Raw genomic sequence first — 19,687 nt, 5'->3', positions numbered from 1 at the left:
ACCTTAGCTGGGGTTCCAAGTTCATCCCAGTAGTTTTTAACCAAAGGCCTGAGTTTCTGGGCATTAGGACTAAGTCTTTGGGTACAGTGGTTTAGCTAAGAATTCAGTCCCTTGTCTAAGCTGAGTTGCTGTGTGATAACCAGAAAAAAAAACAAAACACATAATCCATTGATCCCGGGCATACTTTATTTTTTTGCATAGGCATAAATTACAGTCCGGAGAGGTTTTTTGTTTTGTTTGTTTTAAAAAAGAACCAACAGTGCAGCATTTGTGACAAGAGAGCGCAAAACAAGCCCTGAGGGCAGGGATGTGCAGGTTGTGGCTTCACCAGAACACCTATGAGGGCTTCTGCTTGCCCCTGCCTGGCAGCTCCCCTTGGCCCTTCCCATAGGCCAGAACCAAGTCCCTCTCAGAGGCCAGGAACTGGGAACTGAGTAACAGCTGGTGCCCCGCAGAATGGGGCTAGGAATCAAGCCTGTAGCTTTTCAGTTTAAAAAAACAAAACAAAAAATAAAAACAGACCTTGAGAATTCTATATATAATACAGCAGGGCCATTCAGTCTAAAAGCCTCTTCCTCCTCCCCACACAAGGTAACTTCTGCCAGCCTCCCTCCCAGCCCCTACCCAACTGCCCCCACAGAGAAGGAGTCTAAGCAAGAGCTGAAAGCCCAAGGGAGCTGCTTCAGAGTGGGCAGGGCCCTCACTAGATGGGAGTGGGCTAGTGTGGCCTCTCCACCTGAAACCTTGAACCACATTGTGGCCATTGGCACTAGACCAGGAGAACCCCCAAGGTCATTTTCCCTCTCTTCTAGGCTACCCTGATGGAATGGCCCCAAAGACAGCGGAGGTCCTCCCCTGGGGGAATGGAAACCTTGCTCTGAAGCACAGGCAGGATACAGCAGGAATGAAGTACAAAGTAGACCCTCACCCCACATCAGGAGAAAAAGCAATGGTCCCCAGCATTGGGGATCTAGGTTGGCACAGACAGCAGTCCTCAGAGGCACACAGGAGCTGGTACCCTCCAGGATACAAGAAATCCCAGGGGCCCTGTGGGCCAGGGTACCTGCCAGAGAGTTCCCGCTATATAGTGCTGAGCACTGTCCTAAAAGGCCACAAGACCCCCAGCTCACCTCCCTGGGGCTCTGGCTTATTATGCCCATGGCTTTGGCACCTACCAGGAGCTCCCTGCTGCCAGTCCCTCCACCAAATAGTCTCACTTCCTGACTCCCAGACCTCCAAAGTATGCTACATATATACACCCTGGCAGGCACCTAGCTCTAGGGGGAGGGCTAAGAGAGGCATGGGAGCCTGTTGGCAACCTCAAGCTGCTTGGTTATGCAGGGAATCCTACACATGCTGCCTCTTCGTTCTTGCTCCTGAAGTCAGCGCTATCAAGCATGTGCGGGCAGTGGTGGGGTGCTGTACACCTACTCTCAGAGCAGGGGTAGATGCTGGGAAGGGTGGGCTTCCCAGGAGGCTAGCAGCAGGCACAAGGTCTTAAAGGGCTAGTGGGCAGGCTCTCCATGCACCCGGAAGCGGTAGATGCATGTGTACTCAGGGTGGCCCCAGTTGGTCAGGATCCGAAGCTCCACGACTTGATATGTGGCCATCTTAGAGGCCTAAGTGGAGAAGAAGGGTTCAATGTCACTGGGCCCTTGACATGTCACCAACAGAAGGGGCTAGGGGGGCCAGATGTCTCCCTCTGGGGGTTCAAAAAAACCCCTACATTTCTAAAGTTTGTATTTCCTGGAACAAAGTTTCCAGGCCAAAGGCCCTGGGGAACTTCAGGGTTCTAGGGGCCACTACCCATGAGCCAGCCCTTGGGCCGTATGTGAACAGTCTGAGTACCAAGGACCAGCACAGTTCATCTGAGACTGACAAATTCATTCCCAGTCATGGTTAGCATTATCATGCATAGAACTTCCATAGGAGGCTTGTGGACAGGGTTTGCTTTTTGCTGGTGTGTGTCAAGCTTAAAAGCCATAGTGTTATAGGGCTGAAGAGCTAGCCCAGCAGTTAAGAGCACTGGCTACTCTTCCATGTGATCCAGGTTCAATTCCCAGCACACATATGGCAGCTTCTAATTATAACTCTGGTTATAGGGTGTCCAAAGCCCTCTTCTGACCTCCTAGGGCACCAAGCAAACAGATGGTACACACACACACACACACACACACACACACACACACACACATTGTATGCAAGTAAAATACTTATACACACATACAGAAAAAAACAAAACAACCAAGGAATTAAAATGAACTGAGTTCCATCCGTAGCACCTGGTCTGCCTCTATCAAGCGTAGAAGATTGGATGCCCATTTATTGTAGGCCACATGCCCTGCCTGAGACTCTAGCTGACTACACACTGATTGTCCTGAACATGTGTCACATCCTTGTCACAACCCTTCTTTAGTAAAACTCACTTCCGCAGAACCCCTGTTCAGGAAGCCCTGAATGCTGCCATCTCTGTGTCATTGACAGGAGAGTCAATCTCTACCCTTTACCCTGAACTGAGGCAGGATGGGAAGAGATCTCTGAGCCCTGTGCCTGGCAGTGCAAGTGCCGGGAGATGGCTGCTATTGATGGGGTGGGGGTGGGGGATGAGGTTCCAGCCCATGAGCACACAATCCTGTACCTGGAAATAGAAGGTCTGGATGGGGTCCCCATCCTGGTCATAGGCGAACGTGCCAAGAAGTGTCCCTTCCTGCTGCAGGTCTTCATCAAAGCCCTGTAGCAAAGCAAGTAGGAGTGGGGTGGAGTCGGGGGTTACTCCAGTCTCACACCTGGTGTCTTCACTGCAGCCTCAGACAGCCGAGCTGAAGGGCTAGGTCTCACCCTGGCTCTCCTCTTTCAAATGCACTAACCCCGTCACTGCCAGAGCCACCTCTGCCCCTACACGGAACAGGTACTCACAAAGATGGCAAAGTCCTTGGGAGCACTGGAGATGGTGCTGTTGGGTGACAAGGCCTTGGGCACATGTTCTAAGGTGACAGCTGTGGGGCGGATGCGAGCAGAGAGGCGGACCACAGCAAAGCCCTGAGGCCCCTGGAAGGCCCAGCAGTTGCCCGGGTGCACATCTGGCTGGAGGAGGTGAAAGGCATGTCAGATAAGGGGCTTTAAACCAGGTCTGGCTGACTGAGGGGGCATCCCCCACTGTGTTCAGAGTGCACTGAGCCCTTACTGAGTGCCCACCTGGAGAATGACTCGGGGTGACTGCGAGTGGTACCACAAGGGGATGCCGAAGAGGCTGAGGAGGGCCGTCTTTGTCTCGTAAGTCTCGGAACACCGGGTACTGATAACACTGGCTCCTGTCCCAGGAGAGAAAGTTTCTTTAAACTCTCAGTGGAGAGGCCCAATAAGCTCCTGGGTTCCAGGGTTGAAGAGCCATTGCCTTTCTCCTCACAGAACATGGGGATAAGGACCTTAAACCCAGCCCTTAGCTCTAGCCTAAATTCACAAGGCCTCTTCCAGCCAGGAATGCCACTCAGTGCCTCATGGCTTCTCTCAGCCATCCCTGGCCTTGGGTGGGAGTCCCGTTGGGTGTCCAGCACTGGCCTCGAGCTGTCTGCTTAGCACTGTGCTGCCTGGCAGACTTGAGGCCTAGCCATTATAAGAACCAAGGTAAGGCAAAGTGGTGAAGGCAGGACACACACCTCCTGATTCCAGGGCGTAGTCTACCATTCCAATACGGTCCTCGCTGTAGCGCTGCAGGGCCTGCTTGACGATCCGGTGCACTTGCTGAAACATGTCCCCGGAAGACAGATGTGAATGGGGCACAGACACTGCATGCACACCCATGACTGACCCTGCTAGACGGGCACAGTGGTACCCAAACAGGTCTTGTACACCTCCACCACCCACACCTGGCCCAGAACATACACCCAAACCTCTAACCAGAGGGTCCATCACTTATGTCCTAGAACATATGAGGAGCTGGCAGCGTAGGACTGTTGAGGTCTACAGCTTCCGGGGAAGAAAGCAGTGTGTGGGGAGGGTAGTCGTCCTTACCTCCTCTGTCACCCCGACCATGCCTTCTTTCTGCAGTGTCGGGCCCAGAGAAGCTGCAGCCTCCCTGGCTGACTTGCCCTGCATCTCAGCCATGCTGGCAAGGATCTTGCTCTCCAGCTCCTGAAGCTGAGCATGCAGCTCGTCTCTCTGCAGGAGTCTGCTACGGGCACCCCGATCTTGGAGAAGGAACTGACTGACCCAGTCAGGGAACTGGGATTCCACCTAGGGACAAAGGCAGTGTCACTGAGAAGCTTGCAGGAATGGCAGGGGCTGCTATGGCAGGGCTGGTGGGCTGTCACTAAGGGAGGCCGGGCTGGAGGGGAAGGAGACCCTGGGAGAGAGGTTACAGAGGTCAGGGACTACCTTCTAGGGAAGACTGGCTAAGAAGGGCAAACATTTCCCCCAGAGTCCAGGTCTGCAGCAGTCCACGTGTGCAACGTGCCTCCAGGACAGCCCAAGGATAATGCCCCCACTTCTGCCCTCAGGCGGGTGGTTGCAGACAACAGGCTAAGGACCCGCCCCCAGCTGGGTGATCTCAGACAACAGACTAGGGTTACAGCCCCAGCTGACAGAGCCTGTCCCCCCGGTGGGTGGTCTCAGAGGGGAGGATGTTCCACAGGACTCTGGGTAATTCCAACTCACATCAGCCCTGGCAGCCTGGATCTTCTGTGGCAGCAGTCCCACTTCATCTGCCACCGAGTTCTGCCTCAGAGTCAGGGCAGCCAGCTCTTGCCGCAGGCTGGCCAGCTGGGCTTCCAACCGTCCCAGCTCCTTCTCAGAGCTCTCCTGGAAGGCCTCCTGGGTCATCCTAACCCCAGAGGAAGGCAAGTAAGGTAAAGCTATGCTGAGGAAGGAAGAGGACCCCCTGACTGACTGTCACTCACTGCCTGCGTGTGTGAAGGAGGACTGCCCTTGGAGTCTGGCAGGAGAACACAGCCCAGGAGCTTGGGAACTAGCTTGCCTGTCTCAGAGCTAATTCTGTTCTGATTCCCTCTAAGCTTGGAATACACAACAGTGCCGCAGCCTCCGCTGCCTTCACTGCTTGGCCATAAGAACATAAGGCACATGGAAGATTCCAGCCCACAGCTCCAGTTTCTCTGCAGTGCCTGGCCCTGCCACCCCCAGTCCTTACCAATCTTCCCTGGACCTTAGAGGCTGCCAGCAGGGTCCTAAGCTAGGTTTCTGCCAGCCTTCCCCAAGAGACCAGGCAGAGCCCTAATGGTGACAGAACAGGCCTTGGCCATGGCAGCGGTTACCTTTGCCACTCTGTCTTCAGCTGCTGGACACGAGCCTCAGACTCCTGGGAGCAGCAAGAAGAACAAAGACAAGAAAGAAATGAAGAGTTCAGCTGCGGACATAGCTCAGTTGGCAGAGTGACTGCCTAGCATGTAGAATACACAGGATTCTTCATTTCTGAGGACCTGTTCTGTATGGGGGGGGGGTCCCATCATTAATGCTTAATCCCATCCCTGCCTCGGGACCTCCCAGCCCTTTCAGCAGAGATCAAACCTCAACAGACTCATTTCCACCTAGGTACATTCATGTTCACTGAGCACAGATGCACCGGTACAGCTACCACCTCGTCCCATGCACACATCCCCAGGGGTCACAGTGGAGCATCCATGCGCGACAAGTTCAGCCTCTAGAGAAGCCACGAGACCACTCGCCATCTGTGCAACACCCCAGCAGTATCCGTGCAGGACCAAGGACAGACTTGAGTGTGGTGAGATCCTCAGCGCAGGCCTACACACCTAGCCCACTGACCTGAGAGGCCTGGACAATCTTCTTGAAGAGGTCTTCCGAGTCTTGGTGATGCTCTGCCCTCAGGGCTGCCAGTTCTTCCTGCCAGATACGGGGCAGAAACTGGCTTTTGTGTTTGCTTTGTTTTAGACAGGCTCTCTCTATGTAGCCCTGGCTCTCCTGGAACTCCGGTATGTAGTCCTGGCTGGTCTCAAACTCAGAGATCCACCTGTCTCTGCCTCCTGAGTGATGGGATTAAAGGCATGCGCCATCATGCCCTAAGAGACTAAGGTTTGACAGCTGTGCTTGGAGGAACACTTGTGACTGGAAGCTAACAGGGCTCATTCTGGGGCTTTCAACTCCAAGTTTCAGCTTCTGGCCTTATGCTACAAGGCTCTGAAATACAAGGGGTACCACCTGGTGTCTAACACTTCACTGGTGTCAGGCACCATGCTGGGCACTCCCACCATGGAAGGTGGATCATCCCCACCTTTACAGGGTACCTGGCAAGTGATGCTATATTACACATGACTGTCTCCCTCATGCTCTGTGGGGCTTCCTACACCCAACATGTGCACTTTCAGGGTTTTCTATGGCATCGCCCTCAGGGGATGTACAGCTCCACACCCCGGCAATGCTGTTCCCTCACCTGAATACGAGCCATAGTCTCCCTGCGCAAGTCCTCTTTCAAGGCAGCCTCACGGCGGTTCACCAATCCCTCCAGGAGAGACAGGGTATCCTCATGGCTCAGGCCACTGCTGCCTCCGTGGCCAGTAGCCCCCTGCCGCAGCTCCAGGCGTTCCAGCCGCATGGCCTCCTTCTGCCAGTTGGAGGAAAACTCAGAGGCAAGAGCTTCCAGGCGCCGCTCCAGGGAGTGCACCCGGGAGAGAATCCGCTGCTCAGCCTGGTGGGGCCAGAGGGAAAGAACAGAGGTTGGGGGGGCCCAGGAGAGCCTACCACAAGGCTTCCTGGGGATGGCCACTGAGACAGCTGGCAGAAAGAGGAGAATTCAAGGGGCTCTTGACTCAGCCCAGTTGGGACATGGCAACGAGGCATAGTAGTGCACACCTTTAATCCCAGCACTTATAAGGCAGAGAGAGGCAGGCGGAGATCTGTGGGTTCAAGGCCAGCCTGGTCTACAGAGAGAGTTCCAGGACAGCCAGGGATATCTAGTGAGACTCCTGCTTGAAAAAACAAAAACAAACAAAAAAGCAAAAACAGCTGGGGCATGGCTAGTAACTGCAGCACGTGCCAGGAGATACAGGACTGCAGGAGCTGGGCCCAAAGCTCCCTAAACATAGTTCCCATCAGATCCAGCTGGGCAGCCCGTGAACTCTGTGTGTGTGTGTGTGTATACGTATATATGTATATACACCCCATGAGCTATATAAGGTCGGGAGGGGTAGCCTTTGGCTTTCCAGTGCTTTTGCTCTTCCATAGATAACTACATCAAGAAGGAATGGTTTGAAAGCTCTGCATTGTCCTCATCTAAATCAATGTCCTACAGAGATGTAGTAGCAGCCATTTGGATCAAGGCTGACATCTGATACTGTGTCATGAATTTTGAAAACTGTTATTCACCAAACAACGAAATCTTTGCCAAGAGAAATTACAAAATGCAGTCTGACAACCAACCCTTAAAGGGTAAAGGACTTTGGGGCAGAGGTCTCCGGTCTTAGAAATTCTGTTTTAAACATATGCTCGCAGGACTCAAAAGGTAGCAAGCACAGAATGCCATTCCCAGCCTGCCCTCCCCGGCCCCGCCATCACCTATCCACACCCGCTGTCTCCACTGCTGTCTTCACACTGGCGGAAGCCAGGCCAAGCTCTGCTGCCTTTACTTCCCCTTTCCACTGCAAAGTGGCCCAAGACTGAGCCGCTCCTGGTCGCTTCAAAGATTAATGTTACAAGGAGTTTGCAGATGACAGGAGATGCCATCATTTTAAGAAATAAGATTATACTCATGAAAAGGTCCATGCTGGAATATGTGGCAAGGTTAACTCAGCAGGTACAAGCAAAATTCAAATCACTAGAGGACAAAGAGTTTTTTTTTTTTTTGGGGGGGGGATGTTTGTTTTCTTTTCTGCTTTTTTTGTTTTGTTCTGTTTTGATTGGTTTTTTGCTTGTTTGTTTGTTTTTCGAGACAGGGTTTCTTGGTAGCTTTGGAGTCTGTCCTGGAACTAGTTTTGTAGACCAGGCTGGCTTCGAACTCACAGAGCTTCACCTGCCCCTGCCTCCCGAGTGCTGGGATTAAAGGCATGCATCACCACTGCCCAGCGTTTGTTTTCTTGGGAAAGGGTCTTACTCTTAATCTAGACTGTCCTGTAGTTTACCATGTAGCCCGGGCTAACTGCAAATTCACAGTGATTCTCCTGCCTTAGCCTCCCAAGTGCCAGGACTACAGATGTGAGCCACCATGCCCTGCTGAGACAAAGAGATTCATGTGTGTGTGTGCCATGCTCATGTGTATATGCATGTGTGTACACATGTATGTGAAGTGTACTAGCTTGTGCACCAGGGGAGGCCAGAAGTTGACATTAGATATGTCATTTCAGCTGGCCTTATTGGCCAACAAGCCCTTGAGATCCACCTGACTCCACCCCCTCCCAGCACTAGGGTTATAGGTGTGTACTAGTCATACTGGGGATCTGAACTCAGGTCTGATACTCACACAGCAAGTGTGCTGTGCACTGAACCAGCCCCCCTAGCCCTGGGACAGAGTTTTGAGTACCCTGTATTTCTACTGCATTCTTGTTATTTGCCTATTTGGTTCACTTGTTACCACAACTGACTGCAGGCCCCTGAAGAGCACAGCCTGGGCCCGCCCCATCTTAACACCTGAGCAGATTATAAACTGACCACCGTCTCTCACTCCCGTGTCTGCAGCTTCTGCAGAGTGGCCCAGCAGGTCGCCTGCTGGAGGGGCTTCCCTCTCCTTGCATCTGGTCTGTCCTTGATACTTGCTTCTCCAGGTCCTATCTCATCTGGCTTGTTTCCCCGCTCCTAGAACACAGCTGAGCTGCCATGGGAGGAAGCCCAGGCTAGCCTGATAGGCGAACAAGGAGCACCTGGGAGCAGTTGTCCTTGTGAAGGCCTAAGCCTGCTGTCCCACTAGCACCACCTGTCCTGGTTCAGCCCAGAAGGGACCTCCAGACCACAGCTACTACAAACTTGCAGTCTTAAGTCACAAGTTTAAGTTGGGAAAGGAGTAGGAGGTACCTTATGAGGATGTTACACACAGAAGCCGTGGCAATATGGAGAAATCACATTGAAAGGTAACAAAACCGTTTGCCACCCCTTCCTTCTGCTTTCTGAGCACATACATACCTTGAGTTGTGTTTAGGGGAAAGGGTTTTGTAGTTCTGTGGCTTTGTGCGAGCTGGGGTGCCCCCTGCAAAGGCAGACTGGAGTTCGCCCACCACCCTCAGCCCTGTGGACTCACCTGGGAGTGCAGGGAGGCATCTCTGGATTCCCACACCTCTGGTTGCCTCCTGCTCTCCTTTGCTGCCCACCAGGAGGCCAATGTGGGTTGCAGTGTATGCAGCCCGAAGGGGTAAAAATACCAAGCACCTAGGCACAGGGAGAGAGTGCTGCTTAGAATCTGTCATGCGGCCTGTGTCACTCACTGTGAGTCCAGCTCTCCCAGGCATGGAAATGACACCTCATGACCTCACAGCGCACTCAGTGCTCACAGACACACACACGTCCCTTCGCTCATTCTGCAGACAGTGAAACTCGTGTGAAAGCACCTTCCTTCCTTTACCAGCTCCAGATTTCTAGGGGTGGAGCCCAGCCCTGAGGTAGCCCTGGCTGTCTCAGTGAGCAGTGCCCTGGGGAGCCGTGACAACAACCACCACTGGCTGCCCTGTCCAGAAGAAGGGTTAAATGGCTTAAGGGGCCACTTGTGAGTGGGCTTAGCAGCTCCCCAGCTCCATGGGTTGCTGACAGTGAGCATCACACGAGAGAACGCAGCATCCCAGGATCAGGGCCCAAGGTTGCAGCCACAGAGAAACAGAGAGCCTGAAAAATGTCGTGTTTGCCACTTAGTTATCAGCCTTGAGCAGGGAAGGAACGGAGCACCCACAGTCAGCAGGTTGTGCAGACACCACCACCACACACTCCCCTGGCACCTCCATGAGCTCTGACTGTGACACCAGCTAGCTGTCAACCCCACGAGGAAATGGAGAAGCTCAGATGGAGCTGTGCTCAGCACCTGGGAAAGTGCCGGTGGGACAAGCACCACGCTGTCGTGAGTAATAAAATGGTTATTATTTTAAGGGTGATGCCCAGTTTCCACTAGGTATGAACAAGTTGTTCTTGTAACAGGAAACAAAAAGGAAACCAACATTTGGAAAAATGCCTTCTTATTAATAAAAGTACGCTGGGGCACTGGTGGTGGTGGTAGTGGCCCTCCTTTAATCCCAGCACCCGGGAGTTCAAGGCCAGCCTGTTCTTCAGAGAGTTACAGGACAGGCAGGGCTACACAGATAAAACCAACTCTCTACAAGCTCCTGCAGTCACTGAAAGTGAGCCTGGGATGCACAGCCAAATCACATGAAACAGGAAACTCAGTGAACTAGCTGTCCAATGAGAAGTGGAATACACAAGGCAAACATGACAAGGTCCTGTGACAGGCAGAATGGGGCGGAGCTGTGGGTAAGCAGCTCTTCGTGTCCCAGCCAGTTCTTTTTTCGCTGTTTCACAGCTTCTGGTTCAAGGCAGCCAAAGGTTTCACTTGATCTTGTAAAAACATTCCCCTTGCACAGACTCTGTCCTGATTTGGAATAGAGGGAAAATAGCTGCTCCTAATAATAGCTCAGAGTTCCTGCTTGCTACCCACAGAGTGGCTGTCCAGGGGCGTGTTCCTCCCAGAGACACCCTGTACCACAGCAAAAGCAAGGTCAGATGAGACACATCCCCTCAGCCCTGGGATGCCCTCAGACAGGACAGCCTGGGACAGTAGGGTGGGGTTGGGGAGAGTGGAAAAGTCTTGCAGGGCTCTGCCAATGATCTGGTCCACTGGATTCCTGTTAGCCCAGCAACTGTCACACCTACCCCTGGATCACTGTTAGACCAGCGATTGCCACACCTACCCCTGGATCACTGTTAGACCAGCGATTGCCACACCTACCCCTGGATCACTGTTAGCCCAGTGACTTCACACCTACCCCTGGAGCACTGTTAGTGACCATCACACCTACCCCTGCCTCTGTCTTCCCTTTCTTCCACCCCTGCTCACCATAGGTCAGACCAGTCAGGAGCAGCAGGAACAGGAGGAACCACAGAAAAGTCTTCAGGTTCAGTGAGAAGTGCCTGGACCTCGGGAGGACAGAAGAAGGCAGACATCAGCATGTGGGATCTGGACCTCCATGCTCCACTCAGTCCCTTGGGACTTTTCTAGAATTCTAAGGTAGACTTAAAACAAGTACCCTTGAGCTTCCCATGGAATTAGGGCCAGGCTAGTTCACTAGAACTGTACCCGTGTCCTAAGAGTAGGGGAATTTTGCCTCTATAAATTTTAAAACTTGTTTTCAATTCTGCGTGTGTGTGCAGACATATGTGCAGGTGAGTGTATGTACCCTTAGAGTCCAGAAGAGGTTATTGTATCCCCTGGAACTAAGTTACAGGCTGTTGTCAGCTACCATGTGGGTGCTAGGAATCAAACTTAGTTCTCTGGAAGAGCAGCCAGTGCTCTTAACCACTGAGCCATCTCTCTAGCCTCCCCACCCCCACCACACATATATTTTTGAGATAGGGTCTTGATAGGTAGCCCAGGCTGACCTGGACTCCCCATGAGGCTCAGGTGGCTTCAAACTCTCAGTTCTCCTGACTGATTCTTGATTCTCTCAGGTTCTTTGGTGACCATCCCTCTTTCCAGCAGCACTTAGCCATACTCCATGACCTGGACTTGGCTAGAAATGCCCTGACCTCCTGGTCTAGCCTTTCTTCTCCATCCAAAGGACACGGCCCTAAGCCTCTGTTCTGCTGGTTCGAGAATTTGGGGAATAACCAACCCCACAGCATCCTCAGACAATGCCTCTTCATGGCTTCTGACCATGGGCAGGAACCTCTGGAATGTAGCCTGTCACAGGCCTAAGGAGTCAGGACTTTCTACCCCACTTTTGAATTAGTGCCTCAGAGTTTGCCACTGGGAGCAAAGCCACCCTTTCTCTCTGGGCTGAAAGTGGCTGGGCTAGGTGGCCCTTGGTTCTTAGGAAGGGCCCAAATGAGTACGAACCTTGAGTTATTAACTAGGAAGGGAAAGTTGCCTACACCAGAAGCTACCCTAGACTGGGAATCTCCAGGGAACGGTGGACCACATTCAGGCTCGGCTGCTCTATCAAGCCCTGTGGTGCCAGGTCTTTCTGATTCATCATCAAGTCTGGAGTCTCACTCACCTGGTCAAGACGAAGACGTCCAGGAGGGAGGCAGCAGTCGTGAGGCGGTACCAGGTGGTGCCAACCCACCAGTAGAGAAGACCAAAGAGCCGGCCTGAAAGGTGGCCATTAAGCCTAAGCTTAGCCGTATTCAGCACACTATGCTTTCCCCATCTTTGCGCTCCCCTGCCCACCCCTTGCCAGGCCCCGTTTGTCCCACACCACAGTGACCCCTCTCCAAGTCCACCAGCCCAGTCATATACCCCAACCTGTTCTGCAGTGGCTCCTGCTCAAACCTGCTAGGCCCTTCCCACAGCTCTCGGTTCTCAGTGATTATTTTACAACAAGCCCTCCTGACTCTGTAGCCTGGGTGCCCAAGCAGACACAATAAGAAGCGTGGAAGTGGCCTAGCACACAGCGAGTACCCACCTGGGAAAGTGACCAGAGTCCAGACAAATGAGCCTGCCCGAGACGCTGCGCTCCTCAACCCTGACCCTGAGCCGTGCTGGCTGGAGTCCGTGTAGCCTGCAGGGAAGGGAAGGAGACGAATTCGACTCCTCACCATCACTGTGAACCCCAGATTTGGAATCTGACTTCTGCTTGAGCTGCAGTCTCTCATCCTCTTCCCAGAGTACCAGACTGGCCCAGCACACAGTAGCTCAAGGCATGTGTGTGAACTGATAGACGGGGACTCTCCAGCATCTTTTCCTGGTGCTGGGGACTGACCCTAGGACCTGTGCTTGCTAGAGTACTGTGCCTTGAGTCACATCCCCAGGCCCTGACGTTTTATTTCCCTGGTGTACCCCTCCTTGCTGACAATCTCTAGGCAGTTGCTTAGAACCAGACAAGGGATCACTCCTGCATGTAACAGAAATTACTGAGTATTGACCATGCTTGAGTCCCAGGTTAAACTGCCCAAAACACAGTGATGTGGTTCTGGGTCACTCCCAGACTAGTGGAGGAGGATTCCACAGACACACAAAGTCCTAGGTGAGGGATGCTTGGGGAAGGATGGAGAGTGTTGGTGCAGACACCCAGTAAGGTGTGTACATGTGTGAACACACACTCACACACACACACAGAGAGAGAGAGAGAGAGAGAGAGAGAGAGAGAGAGAGAGAGAGAGAGAGAGAGAACTGCCCAAGGTTGCATGTTTGTTAGGCAAATTCTCTACTCCAGTGCTCTGTCCCCAGCTCTCAGGGAAGCTATGGTGAGGTCATCTCACACTGTCACGGTGCCCCTTGTCCTCAGTCCACTCACATGAGCTAATGAGGCAGCACCTACCTGCGAAGTCATCCTCTGAAGAGTAGCCCGAAGAAGAGCCGAAAAAGTCCTCTGAGACCTTGCTCTCAGTGGGGAGCCCGTTGGCTTTGCTGCTTTCCGAGCCGCCTGTGCCTCTCCTCCTCCTTCCCCGCAGGTCCCCACCTGGCAGGGGACGGGGCTCTGTTGAGCTCCCACAGCCTCCACCTGGGGCTGAGGGGTGCTCCGAGAAGCATCCTGAGAAGGGCCTCTTGGGAACACTGAGAGGGAAGGAACTTGGAGCCCAGATTTCAGGAGGGGGTCTGGGGTACTTACTCCAGTATGGCTCACTGTGTAGACGGTCATCCAGGAGGGCACTCCTGGCGAGGGACGCGGCCCGGGGGCTGCCGATGTAGGACTCCCGAACCACAGACTCGCTGTAGTAGGAGGTGTGAGAGTCAGAGGAGGGGCCCAGCTGTGGAGCGGGGGACAGGCGCTTCATGCTGCTCGATTTCCTCTTCAAAGTCCTGTGGGACAGCCATGAGGGGAGAGGCAGGGAAGTGAGCCCAGGCAGGCTCACTCTGTATGGGTAGGTCTGTTGCCAGGCGACCAGCAACCCATCTACTTCTGACTTCTCCCAGCACAGGTACTTCTCTGCTTCTCTCGCCGAATCTCACCAGAGACGGGCAAGTCCACCAGTTAGAGACAGAGTGGGTCATCATTCAATTCGGGTTTCTCACTTCAAAGCCAAATGTTTTCCCATGCTTCCTAGTAGGACTAGGAGTTTCTGCAACCTACTGAAAATCTGGACAAACCTGACCTGGCCTCCCAGACTTAACCAGAGCCTCAGGGGCCTCAAGGCTGCAAGGAGGCCAGACGACAAGGCACTGTTGCCCTGAGTCAAGAGCCAGCTCCCGAGACCCTGCAGGTGGTGAAATGCGAGGTGCGGGCCTGGGGAAGGCCGCAGAACTGCCATACCCGTCCACAGCAGACTCGCTTCTGTTGAGCCCAGCTGTGGTGTTTCCTGCCTGGCTTTTGTATGAAGCTGCCTCTCCCCACTTCCTGTTCACTAAACCTGAGGCTGGGTGGCCCCTGCTCACAGTGGTTGGAGAAGGCAGCATCCTGGGGCCTGCCATCCTTGTAGGTACGAAGAAAGGCAGAAGCCTCTGGACCAAACACAGGCATCTCCTCTCCATCCGCAACAGTGGCAAGGAAGAGTCGCCCGCCCCGTCCCTACCTGAGGGGACTGTCTTTAAACAGCCCCCATCCCTACCTGAGGGGACTGTCTTTAAACAGCCAGCCCCATCCCTACCTGAGGGGACTGTCTTTAAACAGCTCCCATCCCTACCTGAGGGGACTATCTTTAAACAGCCCCCATCCCTACCTGAGGGGACTGTCTTTAAACAGGCTGCTCTGGCTTCCTGCCACGGAGCTCGCACCACTGCTGCTGCTGCCATCGTTGTCATCCTGGGAGTAGCGCGTGAGGCGCTGGCTTCGTCTTGACATGATGAGGCAGGGTAGGGACCTGTCTCCTGAAGAAAGACTTGTGGGAGACAGGACAACATATAAGGTGTAGGGCTCCGCCAAGGAGAGACACAGGTGCTACCTCACTGCAGAGGACAGATGTCCTTCACACCTAAGCGAAGCCGCCCTGTGACATGAAGCTCTCTCCGCTCATCCCTGACCGCTGCCTGCCTTGGGATTTACTTAGGACTCAGCGAGCCCCTTCCGTGGCTCTTTTCACAAGGCTTCCCAGTTTATAGGCTGCTTGTCTTTATCCTCCTTGGCACTGAGCTCTGTGGGAGCCAGAACTGGGCCTTGCTCAGCCTCTGAGTGCAGCAGAGACTAACACACACTTGACAGGGACTTTGATCACTGCTTCCCACACCAGGGCTTTATTCTCTCCCCAAGATGTCCAGCCCCACACCCACTGCTCCCCTTCCTCCGGGTATGCTCTCCGTTCCTTCCTTTCGGGGGGGCCCCAGCCACATCCTGATTACAGAAGCCCTTCCCACCTGCATTATCACGGGGCTCACATCTGCAGCCTCCCAGCACACTGTGATGTGACATCTTGATGTGACAATGGCCATGATAAAGGACTACTAGCTGTCTGGTTTCTGTCCTACTCATTAATGACGACCCTGGCCTAAGCAAGGTGGCCATCACCACACCCTTCTACAGGGGAGAAACCTGGGACACTAGCCTGTAGGTGAGAGCCAAGCCTCTTTCTGCTCAGACCTGAGAGACTGCAGGGCTTAGACATCTGCATTCCATCGAAAGCTTTACAAGTTGGAAAGCGTTACAGCTTCGTATAACATACAGTGGGAACGGAGCTGTAAACTATGTGGTTGCACAACAAATATTTGTTAAGGAAAGTAATACAGAAGGTGGAGCTCTTATGTAGTGCTGCAGTCAGTCTGGCCTACAGGACAGTCACAGTCACCCCGTGGGATGGGGTGAAATTGACAAGAAGGCCAAGGTGAAAAGACCTGGCCAGAGACAGTCTTCCACCACGTGAGCGAAAGTAAACAAACCTTTCAGCCCTGGAACCCAAATTCAAATCTCGGATGACCAACGCAGGCTTCTCGGAGCCTGGGCCAGAAGGGATCACACAAACGTTCCAAGTATTGGGACTTTGTATATCGGGTGTATCAGGACTCCTGATATTCCTGGCAGACACTGACCTCCCAATGGTGAGAAACACACCTAAACCCTGACCGTAGAAACCAGAAGGTCAGGTTCATCCAGCTAGCAAGACAAGTAGCCTCCTGTCTGGGCTAACTGGCATCTTCCCAGGTGGGATGCCTATCTGGCATCCTTCACTCTCTGTAGTGGTGTTGGTAAAGGGACCAACTGGTAGTAGCCAAAGCAGGAAGTTGGCCTGGGGCCTGGGTTGTATTCCAGTCCTTATAAGGTAGTTCCACCTATGGCTGCCACCCCCACTTGACAGCTACAGATACCCACACCCTCCTCTTAACCCCTGCCCTGCTGGAGCAGATGAAGCCTTTGCCAGGGGGAAAAACATTGCAACATGTTTAGACAGTGCCCACGCTGCTGTTGGCAAGAATCTAAACGTTCTGAGGAGGTGGGAGGTTGGGTACTGAACACTTACAGTGTGCTACCTCCCAGCACTCCCAGAGCTGTGTGGCCCTTATCTTTATCTTTCATGCTGCATCCTGTTGTCGCAAAATAGTTTACCACAGCGGCTGTCCAGGTTTCACAAGATGACAAAGGTCTACAGTGTGGGGAGTCGCTAGGATAGACACTCCCCTACTCCACCATCAGTTACAAAACCCTTTAATAAAACATCCTTCCCCACTTCAGAACCCTTATTACAACAGAGACTTGGCCCCTCTCTTGGGGAATCTTACACGTGACATTTCCACTCCACTTCCCCGTGAGACACGCAAAGTGCTCCAGACGTTCTCCCCCTGTCCTGGTTCTCAGTCACACCCCGGCGCGCCGCGCGATGGCTTTGTTTTGGTTTGGTTGGGTTAGGCTGTTTTGGAACTGAGCTAAATGGGCCTCTCTCTTTCTCTCTCCTCCCCCAGAGTTGTGACAGGCGGCGGTGGCGCAGGCTGAGAACTTCCAGTGCCAGGAATCGGTCAGTGGCACTGCCCTGGGCCGGTTTGGGGCGGCTGGCTTCTGGCTGTCCTCCACCCCGGAGGCTGCTGGGGAAGTCCCGCCTGGGGACAGCGCCCTCCCCGTGACCGCGATGCGTCAGGGCGCCGGCCCGCGAGTGGTCCGGGGCGTGCGCCGCGCAGGGGCTGGAGTAGTTCGGCCTGGCCGGACCAGGAGGCGCAGGCCGGCGCTTCGGGTCGGACGGCGACTCGGACCAGGCCAGCGCGGGGCTGCGGGAGGCGGGCCCACCCCGTCCCTTACCTTGCGTGGCTCTTCCCGCGTCGGGTCTCGCGGGCGGCGCCGCGCTCTAGTCCTCTAGTCCGAGCCGGGCCGGGGGCTGAGATGCGCGCGGAGCAGAGACGCGGGGTCGGTGGGCGGACAATGCAGCCGACCGAGGCCCGCGCAGCGCGAGTGGGGCAGGGCGGCGCGCGCGTGGCCAAGTGTGTATGTGTGCGCCTGTCAGTCAACGCTGACAGCCTGCAACCCATTGGCCAAGCCCGGCCGGCCGGCCCCGCCCTCCGTCGCCGCTCATTGGCCGGTTTGAACACAAAGGCTCCAGCTCGGCCCGCCCTCCGCGTGGGCCCTGGAATCCGCGCGTGGGAAGCGGGAGGGGAGTGCGACCACCAGGTTGTGAGACTTGAGTGTGCCCTCGTGCGCTCCTGCCCACGCGCGCCCGGCGCAAGGGCCCTAAAGGCTTTAGGTGATGGCGCCTACTCAGGATGTCCTGGAAATAACCCTAGGGAAGGGTGCGGGTGGAAGGTCCCTACTCGCGCTTAAGAGTAGTGTGCGGGTGGTGTGGACGACTTGCCAGGGCCAGCCGTGTCTGCCCTTTTAAAGGCTAGGGAACAGGTTCATAGAGGTTTTCTATTTCTTTTGTAGAGCCACCCAGAGGTAAAAGTTGAGATTAGAAGATTACATTCTGTTTTCATTCTGAGGTTGAATTTTGGATACCTACCCATCTTCCAAAACGCCCAGAGTTTCTTCTTTCTTTCCTTTTTTGCTTTGTGTATTTTTCGAGACAAGATCTGTGTAATAGCCCTGGCTGTCCTGGAACCCTGTAGACCAGGTTGGCCTCAGACTCACTGAGATCCTCCTGCTTCTGCCTCCTGAGTGCTGGGATGAAAGGCGTGTGCCGCCATGCCCGCCGTGCCAGTCTGGTTCCACACATCCTCCCACTTTCCTCCCCCTAAAGTGAGTACAGGGCTCCAGGGACCTGTTCCCCCACCCCCACCCTAACCCAAAAAAGATACAGCAGATGCAGCTAGGGACAAAACACTTCTAAGGAAGATGAGATCCAGTGCCCATCACTTTAAAGAGCCAAGAAAAAAAAATGGGACAAGAAATGATTAAATAACAAAAGCTGGTATAGGAAGGCAGTGGGAGACTGAGAAAACACAAAAACCTTGTGTATTGATTCCACCTCCAGATAGAAGCAGACCCCCTTTTTAGACTTTCATTGTACCGTCTGGAAATGGGATGCTGCCTGCCCTTATGATATTATAACTATGCTGGGAACTGACTCCTGCCGACTGGAAGAGATGCCACTGATTAGAAGCAACTTCCAAGCAGGGGATGAACTCTCTCAACCCCCTGTTCTGTTTACCTCTGCAGGTTTGGGCATTCAGGCATCATGACCATGGGCTGGCTGCAGGCAATCTCTCCACGTCTTGTAGGCCTCCAACAATAAGGGTGCTAATCCTGGGTTCTAGGATAGGAATGGCCTTTCAGAAGTGATTAGGGATTTTTGGAGTGAGATGATCCCGGATTATCAGGGGCCTTGTGACAAGAATTCTTTACCGGAAAAGGCCAGGTTAGGGGAAAGGAGGCAGTATGACCTCTGAGGCCCGGAGTGGGGGAAATGCTCTCACTAGAAGCTATAAAGGACACGGAATGGGGCCTCTTCCTAGAGCAGGAGAGATAATGTGGCCCTGCCACCTCGTGATTATGGATGGCCTAGTGACAGCTCACAGATTTCCAGTTTCCAGAACTGTGGGGAAAAATACATTTCTGCTGCTTCAAGTCACCAAGTGTATGACCATTTGTCCCAGCAGCCATAGGAAATCAATGCTGGGTCTTAGGAAATTCTTGGCTTTGGTATTCCCGGTTCACGTGACTGTGCTGGGATCCTCCCTGCCTCCTGACCATTGTCATGACAGCCCCGATCAGACCTGCCTGTTAGTGTCTCCATCATTTCTGCCTCTTGCCACTCCTCTGTCCTTTCTGGGGAGATCTGTCATTCATAAGGCAGCCTTCTCCCTGCCTCCCTTCTCCCAGCCATCCCATGCCACAGGGCATGTCCCTGTCCCCCACTGCTTTGTCTTTTCTCTCATCATTCCAGGGTTGAGGAGGGGCAGGGACATAGGTTTGCCCCATGTAGAATAGGATTACAGAGGCTGACAATCAGAGAGGGACCACGTTCTGACTTTCTGTGCTCCATTTTTTGCCTCTGGTGATGCCTTCCCTCATATTATAGTTCCATGGGGGAGCACAAGCATTCACGAGGGTCTGGGGTCCATCTCCAGATCTAGAAAAATAAAAAAGTTATGTTTCTGCACATGTGGGTATAAAGATGATATTTATCATGATATGTAATGGTTTTCTTGATTTATAAGAAATCCACAAGTACCTGATGTCCTAGTCTGGTTCTCGGTAACACACTGACCAAAAGCAGCTTCGAGAAGCAAAGGCCTCTTTGGCTC

The 19,687-nt window shown here is 53.6% G+C and overlaps 1 protein-coding gene across 3 annotated transcripts; it reads right to left on the bottom strand.

Annotated features, from left to right (window-relative positions):
• Positions 1-164: 164 nt before the first annotated feature.
• Sun2 (Sad1 and UNC84 domain containing 2) lies at positions 165-17,451 on the bottom strand. 3 transcript variants are annotated; one of them, XM_050165594.1, is made up of 18 exons: positions 17,250-17,451; positions 14,752-14,910; positions 13,704-13,894; positions 13,413-13,553; positions 12,558-12,653; positions 12,150-12,243; positions 10,991-11,070; positions 9,194-9,321; positions 6,401-6,655; positions 5,776-5,853; positions 5,268-5,311; positions 4,654-4,819; positions 4,012-4,233; positions 3,657-3,741; positions 3,196-3,311; positions 2,917-3,084; positions 2,639-2,731; positions 165-1,619 (listed from the first exon to the last, which is right to left on the bottom strand). In XM_050165594.1, the coding sequence occupies exons 2-18, from the start codon at positions 14,871-14,873 to the stop codon at positions 1,506-1,508; spliced, it is 2,193 nt and encodes a 730-aa protein (XP_050021551.1). In that variant the 5' UTR covers positions 14,874-14,910; positions 17,250-17,451; the 3' UTR covers positions 165-1,505. The 3 variants fall into 3 exon arrangements, with proteins under 3 accessions (XP_050021551.1, XP_050021553.1, XP_050021552.1); XM_050165596.1 differs by having other exon boundaries at positions 10,991-11,064; XM_050165595.1 differs by lacking the exon at positions 17,250-17,451 and adding an exon at positions 16,739-16,761.
• Between the last annotated feature and the right edge of the window lie 2,236 nt (positions 17,452-19,687).

Source organism: Alexandromys fortis, unplaced genomic scaffold, assembly GCF_014885135.2.
Source record: "Alexandromys fortis isolate MF-2015 unplaced genomic scaffold, M_Fortis_MF-2015_v1.1 scaffold_157, whole genome shotgun sequence".
Classification (NCBI taxonomy): domain Eukaryota; kingdom Metazoa; phylum Chordata; class Mammalia; order Rodentia; family Cricetidae; genus Alexandromys; species Alexandromys fortis.
The sequence above is the reverse complement of the archived record's forward strand: the minus strand, read 5'-3'. Positions and strand labels throughout refer to the sequence as shown.